The sequence below is a fragment of the Salvelinus alpinus genome, chromosome 30 (assembly GCF_045679555.1).
Source record: "Salvelinus alpinus chromosome 30, SLU_Salpinus.1, whole genome shotgun sequence".
Classification (NCBI taxonomy): Eukaryota; Metazoa; Chordata; class Actinopteri; order Salmoniformes; family Salmonidae; genus Salvelinus; species Salvelinus alpinus.
The window spans coordinates 26,132,761-26,157,844 of NC_092115.1; the positions used below are offsets into that span (position 1 = coordinate 26,132,761).

The following is a 25,084-nucleotide window of genomic DNA, read 5'->3' on the forward strand; positions in this document are numbered from 1 at the left end:
AACATCTAGTGGATAGTCTTCCCAGAAGAGTGGAGGCTGTAATAGCAGCAAAGCGGGGGCCAACTCCATATTAATGCCCATGATTTTGGAATGACATGTTCGACGAGCAGGTGTCCACATACTTTTGGTCACATAGCATACATCCTTGATCGTTAAAGAGCAGTGTTGAGAAGAATGGGCTCTCAACTGGGGCTACCAAGGAGAATGATCTTTAGATCAGATGACCCAAGACTCCCTGAAGTGCCACCACCAACATTGGCTGAGCTGCTACAACTTTGATGAGGAGTCGCCACGCAACACAGGATGCAATTAGCACACCTTTGAATGGGGAAGGACCTGCACTTTCTCTGTTGTCAGACTTCCCGGGAAGTCTAAATACCTACAGAGTACTCAGAAATGTTGTTGAAAGAGGTGGGCCTACAACCAAACATATAAATCATATGTAAATAAGGGAAGTTTGTGTGGGCAACAAACTTGTGTGAGAAACAATATTTGTGCATTCTCTATCAAGCATATAGGCATCATTATTTTACTTTTGGAATGGTTTCAGAATTATTTACTTAACAGTACAAAACAACTCGGTCCGATTACACTGATCAGGTCAGATCAAGTCTTATTATGGAGAAAAACAAGAATACAAGGTAGTCTCTGTAACCTCCTCCGAATAACAAAAGCACAGTGTAAGGGAAATATTCTGATAAAGTACTGAACTGATATCACCCAGACTGAGAAAAAAAAAAAAAATAACTACTCTTAGATACAGTATTACCAAATGGAATATTTTTCATAATTGGGATCCAAATGAAGAATAAAGTACAGTGTAGTCGTGGAATGTGTTAAACTTTTATGTGAACATACAGTACATGGTAATACATAAATTGAATAGTGTAGCAGTGAAATGGCAGCAGTTGTGGGTTGTAAGGTCATGATCATGCACGCCACAAATGACATGTTACTATAATTTCCTTGCATTTTCTATTGCTGGTGCCTCTTCATTATCTGGATAGATACTTGTGCTGTTTAGCTAACGTCACACCAGTCAAAGCAGTGGAGCGTGTAGTGAAGCAGAACTATAGTGGTCAAAAACATTCATTTTGGGGCGTCGAGGGGAGCGGGTTTGCAAAATACTATCATATCAAGCAATTATTCCATTTATAAAATGGTCAGATATATAAAAAAATATTTATAATATATATATTTTTTTTATCCAATGGATTATGACTTTCTGGTAAAAAAAAGGTGGAGGTGCAAAACCCTAAGATTTTCTCCCCTATGTCAATCTACTCCATGACTCAATCGGCCAAGTGGACACAAGGTTGTTTGGCTCATCTCAGTTGCGAAGAGGAAGAACTTTGCAGCTGTTTCTGATTAATAAACAGAGCCATGCTGGTGGGTGGTAACAATGAAATAAAACCCTGAAATGAAACATAAACTAAAAAGAAGTTGTATGTCTTATCATAGAAAAAGACAAGACATTCACACAGATTTGCATGGAGTGGGCCATTCAGATTTGGCTCTTCAAGCCAAACACACTGAGTTTACAAAACATTAGGAACACCATCCTAATATTGAGTTGCACCTCCTTTTGCCCTCAGAACAGCATCAATACGTTGGGGCATGAACTCTACAAGGTGTCGAAAGCGTTCCACAGGGGTGCTGACCCATGTTGACTCCAATGCTTCCCACAGTTGTGTCAAGTTGCTGGATGTCCTTTGGGTGGTGGACCATTCTTGATACACACTGTAAACTGTTGAGCATAAAAACCCAGCAGCGTTGCAGTTCTTGACGCACTCAAACCAGTGTGTCTGGCACCTACTACCATACCCTGTTCAAAGGCACTTAAATACTTTGTCTTGCCCATTTACCCTCTGAATGGCACACATACACAATCCATGTCCCAAATATTTTGAGGCTTAAAAATCCTTCTTTAACCTGTCTCCTCCCCATCTACACTGATTGAAGTGGATTTAATAGGTGACATCAATAAGGGATCATAGCATTCACCTGGATTCACCTGGTCAATCTGTCATGGAAGGATCAGGTGTTCCTAATGTTTTGTACACTTTGACTAAAACGATGACTTATTGACTTAAATCATTGTGCAACATCATGGGTAAGCTCTGGCCATCGTCTTTCAGTTCTAAAAAAGTTTTAACTTCATGAATTAAGCTATATTGTAGTAATGTTTGGCTTCATGTAATATTTTGCTTTCAAATTAAAGCTCCATCCAGGTATTCACAGAGCTAATGTCCACTTTTCTTTTCAGGTGATTATCAACTTGGGTTGTGTACATGTTTTTTTCTGTAGGATTACAGTTTAGAAGAGCCACTGACTGTCCAGGGGCACAGGCAGGATTGCAGAAATGATTGGACAGGAAGACCGACTGCAAGGAGAGGCTGACCGAGATGAAGGTTAGTAAAAATCTTTCACCTGTGGTACTGTTTACCCGTTTCACAACATTCAAATCACATCACACAGCATTTGGTTGCATTCTGTAATGTTATGTTGCTTTTTTTTATACAATTACAGGCTAAATTACAACGACTGTCCTTGGAAGAAAGGGGAGAGGTGCTTGAGCTGGTCGCTTCCAGTCTACCTGATTTTTGAATACCGGAGAGGTATCCCAGGGTCTCCAGACATCCCAGACCACAGACAACCTCGCTGGTGCACCTGCCTGAATTGCAGCGAGACTTCTACACCTTACGACACACAACTGCGGCCATTTCACCGCTGCACTATTCCATTTATTTATTACCAAGTATGTTTACATAACAGTTGAACTTTCCACCACTACACTGTACTTTATTCTTCATGTGTCAAACACAATCCATGGAGGGTTTAATGTCTGCAGGTATTGGGTTTTTCCTTTAATTTAAGACAACCAGTTGAGGGAAGTTCTTTACTAATTGGTGACCTTAATTAATCAATCAAGTACAAGGGAGGAGTGAAATCCCACACACTCAGCCCTCCATGGAATGAGTTTGACACGTGCCTTACTGTGCTTTTTTTATTTGGAGAAGGTTACAGAAATTACCTTGTATTTTTGTTTATCTCTCTAATAAAACTTTATTTGACCTTATCTGTGTAATCAGACCGACTTGTTTTGTACTGTATTTACACCAGAGTAGTTCATCCATTTTTCTGGATATATACCCAACTGTAGGTCTGCTAATTTGATGTGAAAACTGTCAATAGTATAGATTTCAAGAAAAAGATAACAGCTTAGTAAATAATTCGAAAACCTTTCCAAAATTAAAATAATGATGCCTATATGCTAGATAAAGAATGCACAAATATTGTTTCTCACACAAGTTTGTTGCCCACACAAACTTCCCTTATTTACATATGATTTATATGTTTGGTTGTAGGCCCACCACTTTCAACAACATTTCTGAGTACTCTGTAGGTTTTCACACTTCCCGGGAAGTCTGACAATAGGGAATGCTCAGGTGTGCTAGCTGCATCTTGTGTTGCGTGGCAACTTCTCCTCAAAGTTGTAGCAGCTCAGCCATTGTTGGTGGTGGCACTTCGGGAGTCTTGGTTCATCTTATCTCAGGATCAATCTCCTTGGAAGTCCCAAGTGAGAGCCGTTCTTCTCAACAGTGCTCTTGTTCTGGGATGGATGTGTAGTCCTATGCAGTTTTCAATGCGTAGACACAGTCTCATGTAGCTGAAAGAGAATATTTGGTGAGTATTTTGTCTATACAGTTATAGAACTGTAGTGTTGATATCTGTTGAAAATATAACAGCGATAACATGTATTATATTGTAATGAGTTCTACTAATTGATATTTGGGGGTTTTACATCATACACATTTTTCTCCAGAGAGTGGAGGAAGAAAAGCAAATCTCCAGAGACTGAAGAAGGGAAAGCAAACTGCATACATGTGTATGTAGATCAGGAAGGACTCCAGCTCCGATGTAGACCTAGATAGACAACAAATCAGAAAACTCTATAAATCCCAATCGTACTCTGGTATACGCTTTTAGCATTTGACAACTATGGCTGCGTAAAATGCAGCCTATTACAGAATTGCCTTTGAAGATCCAACCTTTTTATGCGAGTAAAGTACATGACGGATAAAAAAATATAATGACAGATCTAAGAGAAACAGGTAATGTGTCTGTAAACTTTCCAAATGTCGACAAAAGAAAATACCTAGACATGGTGGGATCTTTTTGTGTCGGTTTAATTCACTATGCGAGAAATGCAGGTGGAAACACTTTTATGCACAAATATTAATATAATAACCATCATATAGAAGTAAATTTGGAGTCACGTGATGATATTCCACTGGGTGTCAATTCAACATTTACTACACATTGGTTCAGTGTAACGTCATTGAAATGACGTGGAAACAACGCTGATTTAACCAGTGTGTGCTCAGTGGGATGTTGTGTGGTCCTCCCACTACAACTCAAGAAAGCATGCACTTTATTAGGCTACAGATGAAATCAATTATGATGAATTTCACAGGGTGGTGAAAGTGCACGTGATGAGCTTGATGCTCCTTTCCAATAAATATTGAGGGTCTTATTCTGGCGACAAATATCGATGCTTGGCTGCGGTTTGACAAATAAGAATAATCTCGCTATTTTGTCCATAATAATCTCAATTTATCTGCGAGATGTTGGCTAGAGCGCATGTGCCAAGACCAGAGACTGGCTCATAACACAATATTTTTTTGTGACAAAACCATCAGTAGAGTTGAACATGCGATGGAAACCCATTTAACTTGTATGTTTTATTCGGTACATGGGGAATTTAACCGCAAAAGTATTTTTTTATGTGCACTACGGGATCATGCAAATACTTTTATCTGCAACAAGTCAATTTTATGGAAACACATCTCTGGTGGGAAAAAGTGCAATTTGTTTTTATGTGGATTTTAGAATATTCGCTTTAAATCTGTCACCAATAGGATAACAAACCTAGCTACCCACTCGGCACAGATGTAATCAATGTAATGTATTTTCCATATTGGTTCAGAAACAACGTTGATTCAACCAGTGTGTGCCCAGTGGGTAGTCTTAGATTTCCAGGGTACATTCAGTTTAAGGTGAAGGGAGTTAGTCTTTTTTTCCCCCATCTTTGGAGAAGGACGCTACTTGGCAGAATGTGGTGTGGTGGAGGCATTTGAAATGAAACATTTGAAATGTGGATGGAAATGGGGATTATGATCAGTGAGGTATTTTGGACTCCTACTGATGACAGCTGAATTCTATAGACACAACACTTCACAGAAGCAAGATTTATTCACTATCGGTTGCAAAAGGCACTGCAGATTCCTTGTCTAGTAGTCCCAAGTGAGGAATTTAAATATTTACATAAAAATTGTCATCTAAAAAGTATCCAATACTCATCCTGATAAATAAGGTTGTGAAGTAGTTTACTCACCATGTGGTAGGTAGGCGCGGCTAACTTCAGACAGAACAATGAGGGAGTTCTATTAACCTGAGCCGCGGTGCACCGGTCTATTGCCCATTGACGTGAACTGGCAAAAGCACCGAGGCTCACCCCGGAAGGCAGCCCGGTTCCAAAACTAATGCAATCACTTTTCACCACTAGCAAACTCCTCCCACCGGGGTAACCCGGGCCAGATAATAGAATCCTCTCATTGTTTTGACTGAACAGGAGATCGAGGGTGTGTGTTTAACTTGGTCAAAACAAACAGGCTACTACAAGAATCACTGCAACAAAACAAGGAACAGATGTTCCGTAGGACTGGCATCACAAGGTACGGTAAGATGGTCTGCATGTCGGTTCTTTAGTTGCTGACTGATATGTGGGTTTGCGGTGTAGTTTCAGTTTGCATGTGCAATTCCGAACCTTGTTCAGTAGGCTGTCTACCTTGAAAAGTTGCCTGTTGTGTATGCTCGCCTCAGTTCAAGTTCAAAGCCGATTATGTCTACATGCTCGAATGCCAAAATCCAATACAGCAATTGCAGATAATACATTGATACTGCTTGTATCAATGGAAAAAGAAGCCTACTGTTTATGGCATTCAGTGTTTACATAACCTTTAAATTAGAGACATGCCTTTTAACTTTACTATTATAAAGCCTAATGTGTGGCTTCATGTAATATTTTGCTGTCAAATTACAGCTCCATCCAGGTATTCACAGAGCCATTTTCAGATGAATTTCAATTTAGACTTCATATTTACCATTTTGAAGTTAGTGGCAAAGCATTATCTTGCGTATGGAAAGTCCAGGGACTTTGTCCTAGAAGGCTAAGTTGGCTAATTAAAGTTAATGTTCTTTGCACAAACCTTAGCACTTGGGATAGGCCACTGTAGTAACTGTGGTAACCAGGTTACAGCACGGTATCCCTACTGCTGCTAGAGCGATAATTGTACTATGCGTATGTGTCTTATTTAGAGAAGCTGGTGAACTGGTTTGGTTGGTATGTCAGTACTAACTATTTTCATGTGCTTTTTTTGGTGGGGTGGGGTAGACATGCATTCTGGATCTCACGACTGCTTCTTCAGTTTAACTTCAACCTGAACTAAGCCCATAAGATTGCCTTGTTGAAGCTGCACTGCATGTGTAACAATGTGTGTACAGGTGTTTTTGGAGACCCCTGTGGCAATAATGCAGATTATTATTATTTTTGCCTATTTGAACACCGTTTTCCAGAAACGACAGCGCTCGTTTGGCAGGGAGAGATGGCGAAAGTGTATGCCGAGTTCGAATCAAAAGTTGCATGTGTAACAATGTGTGTACAGGTGTTGGTGAAGATGAATGTTCTGAATGGACAATAGTCCAAAAATGGAACAAAAAGAAAATTGCCTAAAGTTGGAGTGGAGTATATGTTTATGTTGGATAATTAATCGTTTCTTGTTGGGATCTGTTTTGTTGAGTAAGAATGCATATGTGGGAGACTGGTTTGAGGTGTTGAATGATGAAGTATGCGCTGGGAAAATTGGAGTCTGTCAGAGTGACCAGGAGTGTGGTCTTATTCTGATTAATTGTATTTCTGAAGAACAGAGGAAGGATTGCAGTGGGCCTCAAAAGAATCCGGACAACAGAAGTATCGTGCTTTGAACTTCGGCGCAGAGCGCTCATCGAAGGAGTCATCTCAGGGGTGACGATTTATGTTCAGGTTGAATACCTGAAGAGAAATCCTGGTATGGTTTGTGCCTGGCGTCTGACTCGCTGGGTGAATGGAGAAAAAGAAGAAAGTCTGTTGGAGAAAGAGTTGAGAAAACAAATGACACTCGTGAAGATATGGTAGTGGATGCACCACAGCCTGTAGTAAATGTTTGCTGCCAGTCAAAAGGTACACTGTGTTTAAAAAGGTGGATTTCTGTGGTGCTCATTGCCGGTGTCAAAGAAACTGGATATTACTTTGACTGCGTCAGAAACGTTTTTGGGACTTCAGTAGATTACATTGGAAGACTTGCAACGGGTACTGGCGCCAGAAGATAGCTGAGCTGCTACCTGGCCTATTTGAACTGATTCTTGTGTGCAACTTGGTGCATAATCTAGGGGAACAACATCACACTGCTACACATCCATGAGCTAGTTTAACTGTTTTTTTTATGACCAGCACTGTAGGTGCGCGAGACAACTTTACCAGCATCATAGCATACGTATCGATGAATCGTTGTGACATGAAATACGAGTGATGGTGTAATCAATGTGAATAACTACATAATAATTTGAGGCGTTCATTAAGTTTGTGGCGTGCAGTCATATTCAGGTCCTGATTGGTCAACGAGATTATTTGACACGTTAAATAGTTTATTTTTTGACAAGCAAAAGTATTGGGTATCGGTATCGGCCAAAAATGTAATTTCGGTGCATCACTCATTTTATATATGTATATATATATTCACACTTCCCGGGAAGTCTGACAATGGCGAAAGCTCAGGTAATTTACTTCTCGTTTCCTCCTTTGTCGTCTTGAGGAAAAACTGGGAAGCGTTGGAGGATAATGTGGCAACGGTCAGAGTCACAAGAAGTGGTCCTATTTTTCGTGAGTCCGTGGAGCAGAATGAGTATGTTTTATGCCTCAAAGATATCAGTATGGAATGTTTTCTGTTTTGATTTTCGAAGAAGGGTGTCTATCAAGGGGGTTATTTCTAGGGTGTTCTAATTATCATTGCAGGCTAAATTGCAAGAGCTGTCCTTTTAAAGAAAGGGGAGAAGAGCTGGTTGCTTCCTGAGCCGATGTTTGTGGTGGCTCTTCAGGGAGTCTTGGTTCATCTGATCTCAGGTCATTCTCCTTGGAAGCCCCAATTGAGATTCCTCTCTGAAGTTATGGGATAGTCCTTTCCGGTTTTCAATGTGTAGACACAGTCTCCTGTAGATGAAAGAGAATCATATTTGTATTTTGTCCATAGGATTTCATTACTATCAGCAGCTAGGTTGTCATCCATTTTGCGACATATTGTCATGCGATTATTCAAAATTCCGCATGAAGAAAATATGTGCATTTTCCCACCAGTGTTTCCACCAAACTGACTTGTTGCCATAAAAAAAGTGCATGATGACATAGGGCACACAAGTTGTCATCTTCCTGAATACAAATCTAAAGTTCAATGCGTTTCCATCGCATTTTCAACTATCGATAGTTTTGGTACAAAGACTGATGGGTTAAATAGCAAATGTGCCTACTCTGGTCTTGGCATGTGCGCTCTAGCCAACAGCTCACAGATACAAGTAAAGATCAACATGTCACCAAAACCCTCAATATTTATTGCAAAGGAGCATCAAGCTCATCACCGTGCACTTTCACCACCCTGTGAAGTTCATCATAATTTATAGGGTGTCCAATCAAACACACATCTTTTGACCAATGGGTAAAATATGTTAACTGTGTAGATAATCCTCTATGAAAGCCAATGATCCAAAACTCATGTCTCTATCATAATTAGTTGAGTTATTATGGTGTTTACCGTTGTAGGATGGCCAGAATTAAGGTGACTAAATCAATGGAGGCCAGAGCAGGGGGAAAAAAGTAAAGTAAAAATTAAGATTTTTTTTTCTCAATGTCAGCCAATCAGATCAGCTCTGAAAAAGAGCTGACTTGAAAAGAGCTGATGTGATTGGTCAAAAAGCCAATTAGTGGAATAAATATCAGAATTGGGATGCCTGTGTAATATGCAGCGTTTGACAGAATTTCGTTTGATTACCATCAGTCTTAGATTTTCAGGGTAAATATTCAGTTTAGGATGAAAGGAGTTAGTATTTTATTTTTTATTGGAAAAGGAGGCTGTTAGGCAGAATGAAGAATTAATGTTTACAGTCATTCAATATAATGAGCGACAGGTAGTCTAGTGGTTAAGAGCAGTAACTTAGAGGTTGCTGGTTCGGGCTAGGTGAAAAATCTGTTGATCTAATTTTATTTGTCACATGCGCCAAATACAAGGCTTACTTACAAGCCCTTAACCAACAATGCAGTTCAAAAAATATAGTGAAGAAAATATTTAATAAATAAAAAATGTAGGTAGGGGTAAAGGGACTACATTGATAATAAACAGCGAGTAGCTTCAGTTTAAAAACAAATGGGGGGAGGGGTCAATGTAAATAGTCTGGGTGGCCATTCGATTAATTGTTCAGCAGTCTTATGGCTTGGGGTAGAAGCTGTTAAGGAGCCCTTGAGCAAGGCACTTAAAACCTTAATTGCTATAGGGTCGTCGTCAATGGCTGATCCCTGGCCGTGACCCCACTCTCAGGAGAGTGGGCTATGCAAAAAAAATGAATTTTCAATTCATACATGCGTATAATATACTGTATGTACACTTGTACTAGCAACGTGCATGCCCCACCCACCTTAGATCTGTATTTTTCAGCCATCTCTAGTTCCTTGCTTAAATTTTACGCTTGCGACTCTTTCATACATGTGCTTGTGCCTGTCGTTTTTTCCCTTTAATGTTGCGACCATGTAAATGTTTAATGTTCTGTCAAACACATCCCGGTAATGGCTGAAATGGGGTCAATGTCTTTCATCAGGGAATCGTTTAAATGTTTACAAATTATATGCGCTGAAATGAAAGCATCTTCCGAAAAATGAGTTATAGTGACATTGTCTGATTTCGCAAAAAACTTAAAGTATGTATAGATGTGTGTAATCTAAAGCCAAGCGTGTTAATTTTTAATCCAAGGCCATCCTGCTATTGACACAGAATGTGACAACAACAGTAATTAATGAGGCAGTGTAGACCGGGCAGGTGAGTGCAGGTAGGCCTAGACAGCACGTTTTTGGTGGTTGCAAACCTTCTCCGCCCATTTGTTAATATATGCAAATACACCCTTTATTTTAACACAAAATATTTTGAATTCCCACAAGTCTTTCATATATTATTTGCCTGTGCAGTAAAATGTTTTAAAATCAAATTGTATTGGTCACATACACATGGTTAGCAGATGTTAATGCGAGTGTAGCGAAATGCTTCTAGTTCCGACCGTGCATTAATATCTAAAAAGTAATCTAACAATTTCAAAACAACTACCTTATACACACAGGTGTATAGGAATGAATAAGAATATGGATGAGCGATGGCCGAGGGGCATAGGCAAGATGCAGTAGATGGTATTGAGTACAGTATATACATATGAGATGAGTAATGTAGGCTATGTAAACATTATATAAAGTGGCATTGTTTAAAGTGACTAGTGATACTGTCACGCCCTGGCCTTAGTTATCTTTGTTTTCCTTATTATTTTAGTTAGGTCAGTGTGTGACATGGGGAATTTATGTGTTTTTGGATTGTCTAGGGGTTTTGTATGTTTAATGGGTCAGTGTCTTGTCTAGGTGTTTGTATGTCTATGGCTGCCTAGATTGGTTCTCAATTAGAGGCAGCTGTGGTTTATTGTCTCTGATTGAGAGCCATATTTAAGGCAGCCATAGGCATTTGGGTTTTGTGGGTAATTGTCTATGTTCTATGTTGCATGTGTGCACTTAGTTCGTTTTAGCTTCACAATCGTTTGTTTTTGTTCGTTTAGTAAGTTTTGTTTTTTTCTTCATTAAAAGAAGATGGCTTTCTTTCACGCTGCGCCTTGGTCCACTCATTTGTCATATAACGATCGTGACAGAATTACCCACCATACCGGGACCAAGCAGCGTGTCAAGCAGCAACAGGAGCAATACACAAAGGATTCATGGACATGGGAGCAGGATCTGGGCTACACTACGTGGGAGGAGATCGACAGGTGGGCGATCGACCCAGGGCGAATGCCGGAGCCCGCCTGGGATTCTCTGGCGCAGTGCGAGGAGGGATACCGGCGAATGGAGGCAGCACGACGACGCGGTAGGAAGCCTGTGAGTCAGCCCCAAAAAAATCTTGGGGGGAGGGGGGGGGGGGGGGGGGGGCTAAAAGGGAGTGTGGCGAAGTCAGGTAGGAGACCTGCACATACTCCCTGTACTTACCGTGGAGAGCGAGAGTACGGGCAGACACCGTGTTACGCAGTAGAGCGCATGGTGTCTCCTATACGTGTGCATAGCCCGGTGCGGTACATACCAGCTCCTCGTATCGGCCGGGCTAGATTGAGTATTGAGCCGGATGTCATGAAGCCGGCCCAACGCATCTGGCCACCAGTGCGTCTCCTCGGGCCGGCTTACATGGCACCAGCCTTACGCATGGTGTCCCCGGTTCGCCTACATAGCCCGGTGCGGGTTATTCCACCTCCCCGCACTGGTCGGGCGACGGGGAGCATACAACCAGGTAAGGTTGGGCAGGCTCAGTGCTCAAGGGAGCCAGTACGCCTGCACGGTCCGGTATTTCCGGCGCCACCTCCCCGCCCCAGCCCAGTACCACCAGTGCCTACACCACGCACCAGGCTTCCAGTGTGTCTCCAGAGCCCTGTTCCTCCTCCACGCACTCGCCCTATGGTGCGTGTCTCCAGCCCGGTACCACCAGTTCCGGCACCACGCACCAAGCCTCCTGTGCGTCTCCAGAGTCCTGTGCATCCTGTTGCTGCTCCCCGCACTAGCCCTGAGATGCGTGTCCCCAGCCCGGTACCACCAGTTCCGGCACCACGCACTAGGCCTAATGTGCGTCTCCAGGGTCCAGTATGCCCTGTTCCTTCTCCCCGCACTAGCACTGAGATGCGAGTCCCCAGCCCGGTACCACCAGTTCCGGCACCACGCCCTAGGCCTAATGTGCGTCTCCAGGGTCCAGTATGCCCTGTTCCTTCTCCCCGCACTAGCCTTCAGGTAGGCCTACAGGCCTACAGTGCGCCTCAGCCGGCCAGAGTCTGCCGTCTGCCCAGCGGCGCCTGAACTGCCCGTCTGCCCAGCCCCATCTGAGCCATCCGTATGCCCAGCTCCATCTGAGCCATCCGTATGCCCAGCTCCATCTGAGCCATCCGTCTGCCCAGCTCCATCTGAGCCATCCGTCTGCCCAGCGCCATCTGAGCCATCCGTCTGTCCTGAGCAGCCAGAGTCGCCCGCCAGCCATGAGCAGCCAGAGTCGCCCGCCAGCCATGAGCAGCCAGAGTCGCCCGCCAGCCATGAGCAGCCAGAGTCGCCCGCCAGCCATGAGCAGCCAGAGTCGCCCGCCAGCCATGAGCAGCCAGAGTCGCCCGCCAGCCATGAGCAGCCAGAGTCGCCCGCCAGCCATGAGCAGCCAGAGTCGCCCGCCAGCCATGAGCAGCCAGAGTCGCCCGCCAGCCATGAGCAGCCAGAGTCGCCCGCCAGCCATGAGCAGCCAGAGTCGCCCGCCAGCCATGAGCAGCCAGAGTCGCCCGCCAGCCATGAGCAGCCAGAGTCGCCCGCCAGGCATGAGCAGCCAGAGTCGCCCGCCCGCCAGGCATGAGCAGCCAGAGTCGCCCGCCCGCCAGCCATGAGCAGCCAGAGTCGCCCGCCCGCCAGCCATGAGCAGCCAGAGTCGCCCGCCCGCCAGCCATGAGCAGCCAGAGTCGCCCGCCCGCCAGCCATGAGCAGCCAGAGTCGCCCGCCCGCCAGCCATGAGCAGCCAGAGTCGCCCGCCCGCCAGCCATGAGCAGCCAGAGTCGCCCGCCCGCCAGCCATGAGCAGCCAGAGTCGCCCGCCCGCCAGCCATGAGCAGCCAGAGTCGCCCGCCCGCCAGCCATGAGCAGCCAGAGTCGCCCGCCCGCCAGCCATGAGCAGCCAGAGTCGCCCGCCCGCCAGCCATGAGCAGCCAGAGTCGCCCGCCCGCCAGCCATGAGCAGCCAGAGTCGCCCGCCCGCCAGCCATGAGCAGCCAGAGTCGCCCGCCCGCCAGCCATGAGCAGCCAGAGTCGCCCGCCCGCCAGCCATGAGCAGCCAGAGTCGCCCGCCCGCCAGCCATGAGCAGCCAGAGTCGCCCGCCCGCCAGCCATGAGCAGCCAGAGTCGCCCGCCCGCCAGCCATGAGCAGCCAGAGTCGCCCGCCCGCCAGCCATGAGCAGCCAGAGTCGCCCGCCCGCCAGCCATGAGCAGCCAGAGTCGCCCGCCCGCCAGCCATGAGCAGCCAGAGTCGCCCGCCCGCCAGCCATGAGCAGCCAGAGTCGCCCGCCCGCCAGCCATGAGCAGCCAGAGTCGCCCGCCCGCCAGCCATGAGCAGCCAGAGTCGCCCGCCCGCCAGCCATGAGCAGCCAGAGTCGCCCGCCCGCCAGCCATGAGCAGCCAGAGCCGCCAGTCAGCCAGGATCTACCAGAGACACCAAAGCGGGTATTGACAATGGTGGAGTGGGGGCCACGTCCCGCACCCGAGCCACCGCCATGAGAAGGCCCACCCCGGACCCTCCCTTTCTGTGTCAGGTTTTGCGGCCGGAGTCCGCACCTTTGGGGGGGGGGGTACTGTCACGCCCTGGCCTTAGTTATCTTTGTTTTCCTTATTATTTTAGTTAGGTCAGGGTGTGACATGGGGAATTTATGTGTTTTTGGATTGTCTAGGGGTTTTGTATGTTTAATGGGTCAGTGTCTTGTCTAGGTGTTTGTATGTCTATGGCTGCCTAGATTGGTTCTCAATTAGAGATACACTTTATTACAGGGCTTTGTATGCGTCGTGGAAGTTAGAGTAGCAATGATCCAGAATGTTGCCAGCCCGTGTCGTGCATTCGATATACTGATAAAATTTAGGGAGCCTTGATTTCAGAATAGCTTTGTTAAAATCCCCAGCTACAATAAATGCAGCCTCAGGATATATGGTTTCCAGTTTACATAGAGTCCAATTAAGTTATTTTTAATCGAAGAGGATTCCCTTGGTAGATAATGCGGTCAGCATTTGATTGTAAGGAATTCTAGGTCAGGTGAACAAAAGGACTTGCGTTCCTGTAAGTTGTTATGAACACACCACAACTCGTTAATCATAAGGCATACACCCCCACCCTTCTTCTTACCAGAGAGATGTTTGTTTCTGTCGGCGCGATGCATGAAGAAACCGGGTGGCTCTACCGACTAACATATCCGGAGTGAGCCATGTTTCCATGAAGCAGAGAATGTTACAATCTCTGATGTCTCTCTGGAAGGTAACCCTTGCTCGAATTTCGTCTACCTTGTTGTCAAGAGACTGGACATTGGCAAGTAGTATACTCGTGAGCGACGAGCCCGTCTACGGAGCCTAACCAGAAGACCGCGCCGTCTGCCCCTTCTGCGGCGTCGTTGTTTTGGGTCGCCTACTGGGAGCCGATCCATTGTCCTGGGTGGTGGTCCAAACCGAGGAACCGCTTCGGAAAAGTCGTATTCCTGGTCGTAATGTTGGTGAGTTGACGTTGCTCTTATATCCAATAGTTCTTCCCGGCTGTATGTAATAAGACTTAATATTTCCTGGGGTATTAATGTAAGAAAAATACATTAAAAAAACAAAATACTGCGTAGTTTCCTAAGAATGTGAAGCAAGGCAACCATCGCGAACGTGAAGCGAGGCGACCATTATGTGCTATCATTCAGTCAATATCTGATGGATTTTAAGAATTCTAAAAGTTTGGAGTATTTTCATCCATTGTACAATTGTTGCTTTTATTAGAATTGTTTTAACCATTTTAAAATGTTGATGACTGTTTCTACTTGTACATGTGTGAAATAGGATAAATGTAAGCACCTACCTAATATTGTTATTATGGAATGTTACTTTTATACTCAATACATGTGTAGCATACCTTTTGAGCTTGCTAAAATAGGGAATAACATACTCTGTGCATTAGGCTAAAATTGGGATGGTATGTCCTCAATACTCAAAGTAAATCCTGGATAGTTAATTTTCCTAAACAGCTGAGCTACATAGATGCCTATCATTATAAGAAGTCTACTTTGTTATTCGGTAAATTATTCCTCTTCTTGGCCAGCTAGGTGAAACAAAATTATGGAACAGACAAGGTAAAAAATCCATCGTTAAAGTCTGTGCTTACCAATCTGATTCTGCTCCTATACTCGACAATGGTGGGGCTGGAAATACAGGCATGCCAGGCATTGATGTAGATTTATTTATTTTATGACTGAAATTATATCTGAAAATATATTTTCTAGAGCTTGAACATCAAGTAATGAAGCCCAGTTCAGATTCAACAGCCGGCATGAGACCAGACGAGATCAAACTACCATAGTTAGTTTTAGAATTATGTGTTGTAGGCTACAACAGCTCAAGACGACGAGCAGTGTTGCCAACTATTTTTGTGGCACAATGTAGCATTTTCGCCCCCTCTCCCGCCGCACAATCCCTTCTCTTGTCGCTAAATTGGCAAAACTGAAGACAAGACTTGCAGTTGAGACAGTTTGTAGCAAAGGAGTGTCATGAAATACATGCATTAGATAAATATTGAGATGCAGCCCCACAGCAGCCTGCGACTAAAACTAGCCTGTCATTAAAACCAATACTATCGCCATCTACTGGCTTTGGTTAATCCCTACCACATACATGTGAAATCGTTTTCTTTCCTAGATTCCTTTCCTCACTCCCTTTCCTCCTTTCCTAACTTCCTTTCCTCTCTACTGGCTGTGGTTAATCACTACCACATACAGGTAACTGCCAAAATAAAGGGATAAAAAGTATATTGAAAGCAGGTGCTTCCACACAGGTATGGTTCTAGAGTTAATTAAGCAATTAACATCCCATCATGCTAATGGTCATGCATAAAAATGCCCCGTTGACCATTATTTTGGTTACCAAGACTAGAAGAAGAGATCTCAGGAGCTGATTGTAAACTACAAGAGGAACCAGGCTGTACACGCCCCTATCCTCATCAACAGGGCCACTGTGGAGAAGGTCAATAACTTCAAATTCCTTGGCGTACACATCTCAGAGAAGCTGAAATGGTCTAACGGTCAAGAAGATCATCAGGGACCCCAGCCACCCAAACCATGCCCTGTTCTCCCTGCTTCAATCACTTAGACGCAGGCAGTACAGGAGCATCATGGCAAAAACTGAAAGAGTGGCCAATAGTTTTTATCCTCAGACCATCAGGCTGCTGAATAGCCCCCACTAGTCAGCTACCAGCTCCCCCTTCTGCTACTTCCCCAATGGACATTGTTTTATTTCAGTTAGTCCTGAATGTTGGAGCTCGAATACTACGATTTTTACTGTACCTTGCAATCACACCTGCAATCCTGTACATGTGACTATTAAACGAGGGTTCTCAAAGGAGCATAGGGGATTTAAAGGGTATGTGTCTCAGTCATCAGATTTCAACCCAATTGACTACTTATGGGAGATGCTGGAGCAGTGCCACCACCATCAACAAAACACCAAATTATGGAATTTCTTGTGGAAGGTTGGTGTTGGATCCCTCCAATAGATTCTACTCTATGCCAAGGCGCATTGGAGCTGTTATGGCGGCTCGTGTTGGCCCAACGCCCTTTTAAGACACTTTGTTGGTGTTTCATTAATTGTTTTATTTTACCTGTTACATGTGAACTTATCCTTTCCTTCTTCCTTTCCTCTACTGGCCGTGGTTAATCCTAGGAATGGAGGAAAATAAGTTGGTAAAGGGAGCTAGGTAAGGATGAAAGGCGACAGGAAGACGACGAGCAGTGTTGCCAACTATTTTTGTGGCACAATGTAGCATTTTCGCCCCCTCTCCCGCCGCACAATCCCTTCTCTTGTCGCTAAATTGGCAAAACTGAAGACAAGACTTGCAGTTGAGACAGTTTGTAGCAAAGGAGTGTCATGAAATACATGCATTAGATAAATATTGAGATGCAGCCCCACAGCAGCCTGCGACTAAAACTAGCCTGTCATTAAAACCAATACTATCGCCATCTACTGGCTTTGGTTAATCCCTACCACATACATGTGAAATCGTTTTCTTTCCTAGATTCCTTTCCTCACTCCCTTTCCTCCTTTCCTCCTTTCCTAACTTCCTTTCCTCTCTACTGGCTGTGGTTAATCACTACCACATACAGGTAACTGCCAAAATAAAGGGATAAAAAGTATATTGAAAGCAGGTGCTTCCACACAGGTATGGTTCTAGAGTTAATTAAGCAATTAACATCCCATCATGCTAATGGTCATGCATAAAAATGCCCCGTTGACCATTATTTTGGTTAGGCGCCAGGAAGGTGGAAAGGAGATGATGTAAAGGGATTTATGGGATGGAGAAGAGGCTAAGAAAGGAAAAATAGGAAAGGTAAGGAGATAGGAAATTAAGCTAGTAAAGGAGGAGATGAAGTGGAAGGAGGAAAAGAAAGAAGGAAAGGGAGCAAGGAATGTAATCTAGGAAATAAGAGGAGTTCACATGTATGTGGTAGGGATTAACCACTGCCAGTAGATGGTGATAGAATTGGTTTTAGCGTCAAACTGGTTTTAGTCACAGGCTGCTGCGGGGCTGCAGCTGGATACTATTGTAAATATCAGCAAGCTAGACTAGATATGTGCAGCAAAAAAGCTAGCTAGCGCTCTGCTTGGCTAGCTGCTTGACTGAACACAGAATGTTAGTGCACTGTTCTTTGATTGGCTAAATGGATCCGTCTCGTCGCAAGACTTCGGCTAAAGATTTGAATCTTGGAAACTCCAACCAAAGAAATCACACGTCCTAAAACTAGACTGCTCAGATTAAACAAACTTGCGTCGTGTCTCAATTTACATATCTGAACTGGGCTTTATAATCATGGCTAGGCATTTCCGTGCCAGTTGACTAGTGTGAAGAAAAGTAGCTAGCTAGCTAGAGCTAACCAATATCAACATGACTTTCAGATCACATACTTCAGAAATATAACACAAGGTCAAGTAACGTTATACACAAGTTGGCTAGTAACGACTATCTTGTGAAGCCACATTTTATAATCAAATTAAACAAACCAATGTCAGTCAGCTAACAACATCAAGCTAGCTAATACGAACTATTGGATGCGTGTCTTGAAAACAACAATAAAAACAAGTAATCCAAAATAGAGCCCTCACATGAATATTTACATCTAAATATCAAAACCGACATTTAATTTTATATCTAGAAATATATTATATCTAGTTAGCAATATCGTACCTTTTCAGCAGAAAATATGCAAACTCGGTCGTTTTTGAATGCCTTCAATCAAATGTATTTATAAAGCCGTTTTTACTTCAGCCGATGTCACAAAGTGCTATACAGAAACCCAGCCTAAAACCCCAAACAGCAAGCGATGTAGAAAGCACGGTGGCTAGGAAAAACTCCCTAGAAAGGCAGGAACCTAGGAAGAAACCTAGAGAGGAACCACGCTCTGAGGGGTGGCCAGTTCTCTTCTGGCTGTGCCGGGTGGAGAATATAACAGTACATGGCCAAGATGTTCAAACGTTCATAGATGACCAGGAGGGTCTAATAATAATAATCACAGTGGTTGTAGAGGGTGCAACAGGTCAGCACCATAGGAGTAAATGTCAGTTTGCTTTTCATAGCCGAGCATTCAGTTAGAGAGAAAGTGTGAATGCAGATCCGAGGTTTACTCTCGTCTTGGCCTGTGCTTTATTGCTTTCCGTTTTCGCCTGTCTGCTCTCCAAAGTTCTCTGTGTCTTTGGCGTAAATGGAGTAGTAGCTGCTGCTGGGTTAGGTCGTTGGCCCCTCGCATCTGCCATGTCTGTAAGCTAGCTATCTCTGCTCACCAAGTGTGGACATGGGCTCTGCTAGCTAGGTATCATACCCCTACCAGTTAGAATATCCCTAAACTACGGAAACACGTCACTCATTATCCACAGCACAGAATATGTTGGGATAATCTGACTCGACAGGGAAAATTGTTGTCAGGCAGGCTAGAGGCTCAATATTATTACTTTTGCTTCACATTGGATGACCACTAGTGACTTACTGGAGCAGAAAAAAGTTACAAAATGCTGCTTTAAGAAATGTGCAGCAATGTCATGCAGGAACTTTGCCTTAGGCTGCTGAGTGATCAACATTCTTGCCAGTCCAGATCAGAAACAGGTTTGCTCATTTGCTAAGGTTATTTTCCTGTTTTGGTTAATGACAAAATAGGCTTATTGTGCTTTATTCTTATAGTCACAGGGTCTTGAAGCGGACACACACACACACAGAGAGCTCAGTGGGCAGGACATGACCAAGTAGTGTTTTTGCTTTTTCAGTATGAGTTATTTAATGAGGATTACGGAATCACACACTGACTTGACGAATGTCTTCTCTCTAATAGGGTTGATGGAGCCAGACATGGATTAAACTAAGTACTGTGACACAACATCTGTAAAGAAGAGAGGAGGAGAGACGTCAAGAGCAGAAACATCTGTAAATCTATCTATGGTTCCATAATCTGCATATTCATACCGCGGGAACCACAGACTGTTTGTGGTTTGACATAACAGACCAAACTCATCATAATGGAATCTCTCTCACAACAAGAGTCCATTCTAGATTGTCAGATCTTACAACAAGACTCCATGTTAGAATGTCAGATCTGTTTCAACTATTACAGTTCGTGGCGTAGGCCCAAGCTCCTGGACTGCCAGCACACCTGCTGCTCAGTGTGCTTGACCCAGATGAGGATGAGCCAGAGTGAGCTGCGCTGCCCCTGGTGTCGCTGTGTCACCACTCTGCCCCCAGGGGTCTCTGTCTCCCAACTCCTAGATGACCCAGACACTATGGCCATCATCTCTGTCCCATACACACCTGTCTTCATACGGCTGCCGTGTAACGCCTACCTTCCAGTAGAACACCATGAGAGGGCTACAGGGATGGAGGAGGAACATGGGATGAGGGAAGGGGAGGAAGGTAGTTGTAAGAGCGCATTTGGGACCAGGTTCTGCTTAGTGGTTATTGTGGGATTTGTCCTACTCTTACTTGTGTACATTATACTGCACAGCATGACCTGCAACTCAGAACAGTTCACCATGATATCCTGTGGCTGAAAGACTTGATGATAATAATAAGCTATTTGGGATCTTTCTCTCACTCCCCAAAATGACAGGACATTGTCACAATGCCAGCATTCAGGCTATTTCTTAACCAGGAATAGTACTGCCATACTGAGTAAGGAAATGGTTGTCATACTTTGTATTTCGAATGTGTTCAGATATATTGAAGATTTTTATTTTAATTTTTTCAAATTATTTCTCATGTCTTTGTGCAATAGACAGTTAAAAAATTAAACCAATCACCATTATGCTTCTCTGTTGTGATTCACCCAGAAAAGCACAAATCAGATGTTATTGTCACATACACATTGAGCAGATGTTATATGTGTAGCGAAAGGCTTACTTGTGTTAATTCATATGAAAAACATAAAACGGACCCATTTTTAGAGGTCTGTGATTTGTATTTGTTCAAGTCTTCCTTTTCACCTACAGATGATGCTATGTGACATTTTAATCTTTAGGTCCCACACAATCAAGGCTCTAAATTAATATTTTTAAGCTGGAAGAACTGTCAGAAAAGCAAAAACCTTTTTGCCCATCAAGACCTGAATCCAGACAGCTGTCAATACAGGGTTTGCTCTAATCATTTCATCACTGGTAAGTCAAGTCTGATCGATTTCAAGTTTAGTTTCACTGTTTTGCTAACCATGTGTTAGCCGAAATTAGCTAAGCTGGATAGCTTGTAGTCTAGTCATTAGCATGTGGCGCTTGAGTGTCAAGTTTTGGGGAAGCAAAATTATTTTTTACCATTAATAATGCCCCTTTAAAACATGCCTCTAGTATTGCATTTGCCGACTAATGTAAGCCTACTATTCCTAATGTGATGAGTAGATTGGATAGTGATGATTTATGCTATTAATAAGCACGTAGTGACATAGGCTATATTTCCTTTGCACTGAAAAATGTGGCTTTTGACAAACATTTAATGCAATTATACTACACTTTATAGGAGTGGAGTCATTAGCAGAATTTAAAAAAATAATACTCTACTGACACTGATAACAGATCAATAAAAATGACCTCGTCTTGAAAGCAACCATGTAATCTAGGCCGAAAAGGGGTCCTGGCTAAAAGGGACCCAGCTTTTGTGAAATTAATGTAGAAGGTTTAGCTAAAATACAACTTAACTTTTTCTGAACCTTAACCTAATTCTCTTAACCTGCTGTGTAAATTCTGCTAATCTGCCATGATAGGTCAAATATTACGATAATTTGACAAAAGCTGGATCCCTTGAAAAGGGGAGACAAATTGTACAATATGACGTCCATATCAAAAATCGAATCATTTTATTTGTCACATGTGCCGAATACAACAGGTTGCCTTACAGTGAAATGCTTACTTACAAGCCCTTAACCAACAATGCAGTATTTAAGAAAAATACGTGTTAAAGTATTTACTAAAATAAACTGAAGTAAAAAATATATATATGAAAGAGCAACAATAAAATAACAGTAGCGAGGCTATATGCAGGGGCTACCGGTACAGAGTCAATGTGCGGGGGCACAGGTTAGTTGAGGTAATACAGTAGGGAGAACAAGTATTTGATACACTGCCGATTTTTCAGGTTTTCCTACTTACAAAGCATGTAGAGGTCTGTAATTTTTATCATAGGTACACTTCAACTGTGCGAGACGGAATCTAAAACAAAAATCCAGAAAATCACATTGTATGATTTAATTTGCATTTTATTGCATGACATAAGTATTTGATCACCTACCAACCAGTAAGAATTCCGGCTCTCACAGACCTGTTAGTTTTTCTTTAAGAAGCCCTCCTGTTCTCCACTCATTACCTGTATTAACTGCACCTGTTTGAACTGGTTACCTGTATAAAAGACACCTGTCCACACACTCAAACAGACTCCAACCTCTCCACAATGGCCAAGACCAGAGAGCTGTGTAAGGACATCAGGGTTAAAATTGTATAAATAACATCAGGAACTCCAGGATTCTGTTACAGAGGAAGTTGTTTAGTCCCAGGGTCCTTAGCTTAGTGATGACCTTTGAGGGCACTATGGTGTTGAACGCTGAGCTGTAGTCAATGAACAGCATTATCACAAACAGTAGGTGTTCCTTTTGTCCAGGTGGAAAGGGCAGTGTGGAGTGCAATAGAGATTGCATCATATGTGGATCTGTTGGGGTGGTATACAAATTGGAGTGGGTCTAGGGTTTCTGTGATAATGGTGTTGATGTGAGCCATGACCAAGCTTTCAAAGCATTTCATGGCTACAGATGTGAGTGCTACGGGTCGGTAGTCATTTAGGCAGGTTAACTTGATGTTCTTGGGCACAGGGACTATGGTGGTCTGCTTGAAACATGTTGGTATTACAGACTCGGTCAGGGACAGGTTGAAAATGTCAGTGAAGACACTTGCCAGTTGGTCAGTGCATGCTCGGAGTACACCTGCTGGTAATCCATCAGGGCCTGCGGCCTTGTGAATGTTGACCTTTAAAACAGGTATTACTCACATCGGCTACAGAGAGCGTGATCACACAGTCATCCAGAACAGCTGATGCTCTCATGCATGCTTCAGTGTTGCTTGCCTCGAAGCGAGCATAGAAGTTATTTCGCTCGCCTGATAGGCTCGTGTCACTGCGCAGCTCGAGGCTGTGCTTCCCTTTGTAGTCTAATACACTGCTCAAAAAAATAAAGGGAACACTTAAACAACACAATGTAACTCCAAGTCAATCACACTTCTGTGAAATCAAACTGTCCACTGAGGAAGCAACACTGATTGACAATAAATTTCACATGCTGTTGTGCAAATGGAATAGACAAAAGGTGGAAATTTATAGGCAATTAGCAAGACACCCCCAGTAAAGGAGTGATTCTGCAGGTGGTGACCACAGACCACTTCTCAGTTCCTATGCTTCCTGGCTGATGTTTTGGTCACTTTTACATTTACATTACATTTAAGTCATTTAGCAGACGCTCTTATCCAGAGCGACTTACAAATTGGAAAGTTCATATCATATTCATATTCATGAATGCTGGCGGTGCTCTCACTCTAGTGGTAGCATGAGACGGAGTCTACAACCCACACAAGTGGCTCAGGTAGTGCAACTCATCCAGGATGGCACATCAATGCGAGCTGTGGCAAGAAGGTTTGCTGTGTCTGTCAGCGTAGTGTCCAGAGCATGGAGGCGCTACCAGGAGACAGGCCAGTACATCAGGAGACGTGGAGGAGGCCGTAGGAGGGCAACAACCCAGCAGCAGGACCGCTACCTCCGCCTTTGAGCAGGAGGTGAACTGCCAGAGCCCTGCAAAATGACCTCCAGCAGGCCACAAATGTGCCAAAAGTTTTTTCATAAGAGGAGGGAAAATGTATGGCCATTACAGCATATGACAAAAGCCACAATGGGATATGACAACCTAATGTGTTGACTTGGTTGTTCCAGTCCAACAATAGATGATATCCATATGACAATAAAACACCCTGAATGAATTAAACACAACCAAATACTTAAGAGCCCTGATGGTATATGTGACCTGAAGAAGTGATATTCTAACATCAGGTGTGTTTGTCATTTGTTTATGTACTGTAGGTTCACCAGCTGACCTCTATCAAGACACCCATGTCAACTGGATTCCCACTGTGAAGATGTGCAAGATCAGATATGAAAGGAGACATCCCTCAGTTATACGAGATGGTTGTCATATGCTGTGCTTTGGACAATCTGAATGATTCTGTTGTGTCAGATATGTAGAGGGCACCTTCACCTTGTCGTCATGACTAAACTGCCCCCTTAAACTGTGTGTGGTGTGTGTAATTTGGAACTTGTAAAAGACTATCGTTTGTATTGTAAACATACTGTACTTTAATAATAGGCTATATTGTCGTATGGGTGAAATGAATGTATTTTGCTATCTCTGCTTTGCCTAGCCCCATTGAATAAAAAGCATTTCTTATAGCCCAACTATTGTCCTTCTTTTACAATTTAAACACATTTAGCGTAGACAATGTAATTCTTGTGGAAGTCTTAGGCAAAACATCTTCATTATCACAGTAGCCCATCCAAGTGCCACTCAGACCTTCTCGTAGAAAAGTATCTGGCATTGAACTTGGTGGTAGTAGTTGTATGTTTGAAGAGAAGGATCCCATCATCTCCTACTTCCAGACGTTTCACCACCTAGATTACAAGGGTTGGATTTGCACTAAACAATTTCATGTCAGCACAAGGCATATACCAAATCTAGTATAATGATTAGCCTCATACATTGTCTACTGGTATTGGTTTTAAATTGAGAACATATAGCTAAACAATGTGCGAGTTAAGCTATTCTCTACTTCAGATGCACAAAGTCAAGGGGTGCATTGCAAATTCCCATAAGGTTAATGCTATCAAACTGTAGGGCAGTGGTTCCCAACTCCGGTCCCCTAGTACCCCCAACAGTACAGTTTTATTGTAGCCCCGGACAAACACACCTGATTTAACTTGTCAACTAATCATCAGGCCCCCTGAGTTGACTCAGGTGTGTTTGTCTGGGGCTACAACAAAAATGTGTGCTGGGGGGGGGGGGGGGGGGGGGGTACTCAAGGACGAGAGTTGTGAACCATTGCTGAAGGCCTATGGCTGCATTGGTGTTGAATGCCATTATCTGCACAATGGGTTCACATCACTGATTTCCTGAAAAAATTGTGACAATCAAATAAAACTAATTGGAGAGCTTTTGACTGAACAACAAGCGAATATTACGTGAGCAGCTAATTTGAGTTAGCCTGCAAACAAGTTTCCGGAGCAAGCTAGCTGATAATAGATTGTTTTTGATCATTTTCAAAATATTTACTTACTAGCAAGATGGTCGCTTCACGTCCGTAGGAAATTATGCAGTAATTTGTTTGAGATTGTTTCCATGAAACCTTCT

The 25,084-nt window shown here is 43.5% G+C and overlaps 1 protein-coding gene and 1 long non-coding RNA gene across 6 annotated transcripts; both read left to right on the forward strand.

Annotated features, from left to right (window-relative positions):
• Positions 1 to 2,005: 2,005 nt before the first annotated feature.
• On the forward strand, positions 2,006 to 3,178 carry LOC139559974 (uncharacterized). Its single transcript, XR_011671855.1, has 3 exons — positions 2,006 to 2,113; positions 2,267 to 2,411; positions 2,530 to 3,178. It is a non-coding gene; the product is annotated as an uncharacterized lncRNA (long non-coding RNA).
• Positions 3,179 to 3,482: 304 nt separating this feature from the next.
• Positions 3,483 to 24,129, forward strand: LOC139559973 (E3 ubiquitin-protein ligase RNF152-like). Of its 5 annotated transcripts, XM_071376476.1 has the most exons (4): positions 3,483 to 3,687; positions 14,293 to 14,650; positions 19,502 to 20,816; positions 23,764 to 24,129. In XM_071376476.1, the coding sequence occupies exon 3, from the start codon at positions 19,686 to 19,688 to the stop codon at positions 20,211 to 20,213; it is 528 nt and encodes a 175-aa protein (XP_071232577.1). In that variant the 5' UTR covers positions 3,483 to 3,687; positions 14,293 to 14,650; positions 19,502 to 19,685; the 3' UTR covers positions 20,214 to 20,816; positions 23,764 to 24,129. The 5 variants fall into 5 exon arrangements, 4 of the variants coding, with proteins under 4 accessions (XP_071232577.1, XP_071232575.1, XP_071232573.1 ...); XM_071376474.1 differs by lacking the exon at positions 14,293 to 14,650; XM_071376472.1 differs by lacking the exons at positions 3,483 to 3,687; positions 14,293 to 14,650 and adding an exon at positions 5,488 to 5,743.
• The last annotated feature ends 955 nt before the right edge of the window (positions 24,130 to 25,084 follow it).

What these genes read in the sequence shown, in the direction of transcription:
- LOC139559973 (XM_071376476.1), top strand. Translation starts at nt 19,686, where the DNA reads ATGGAATCTCTCTCACAACAAGAGTCCATTCTAGATTGTCAGATCTTA.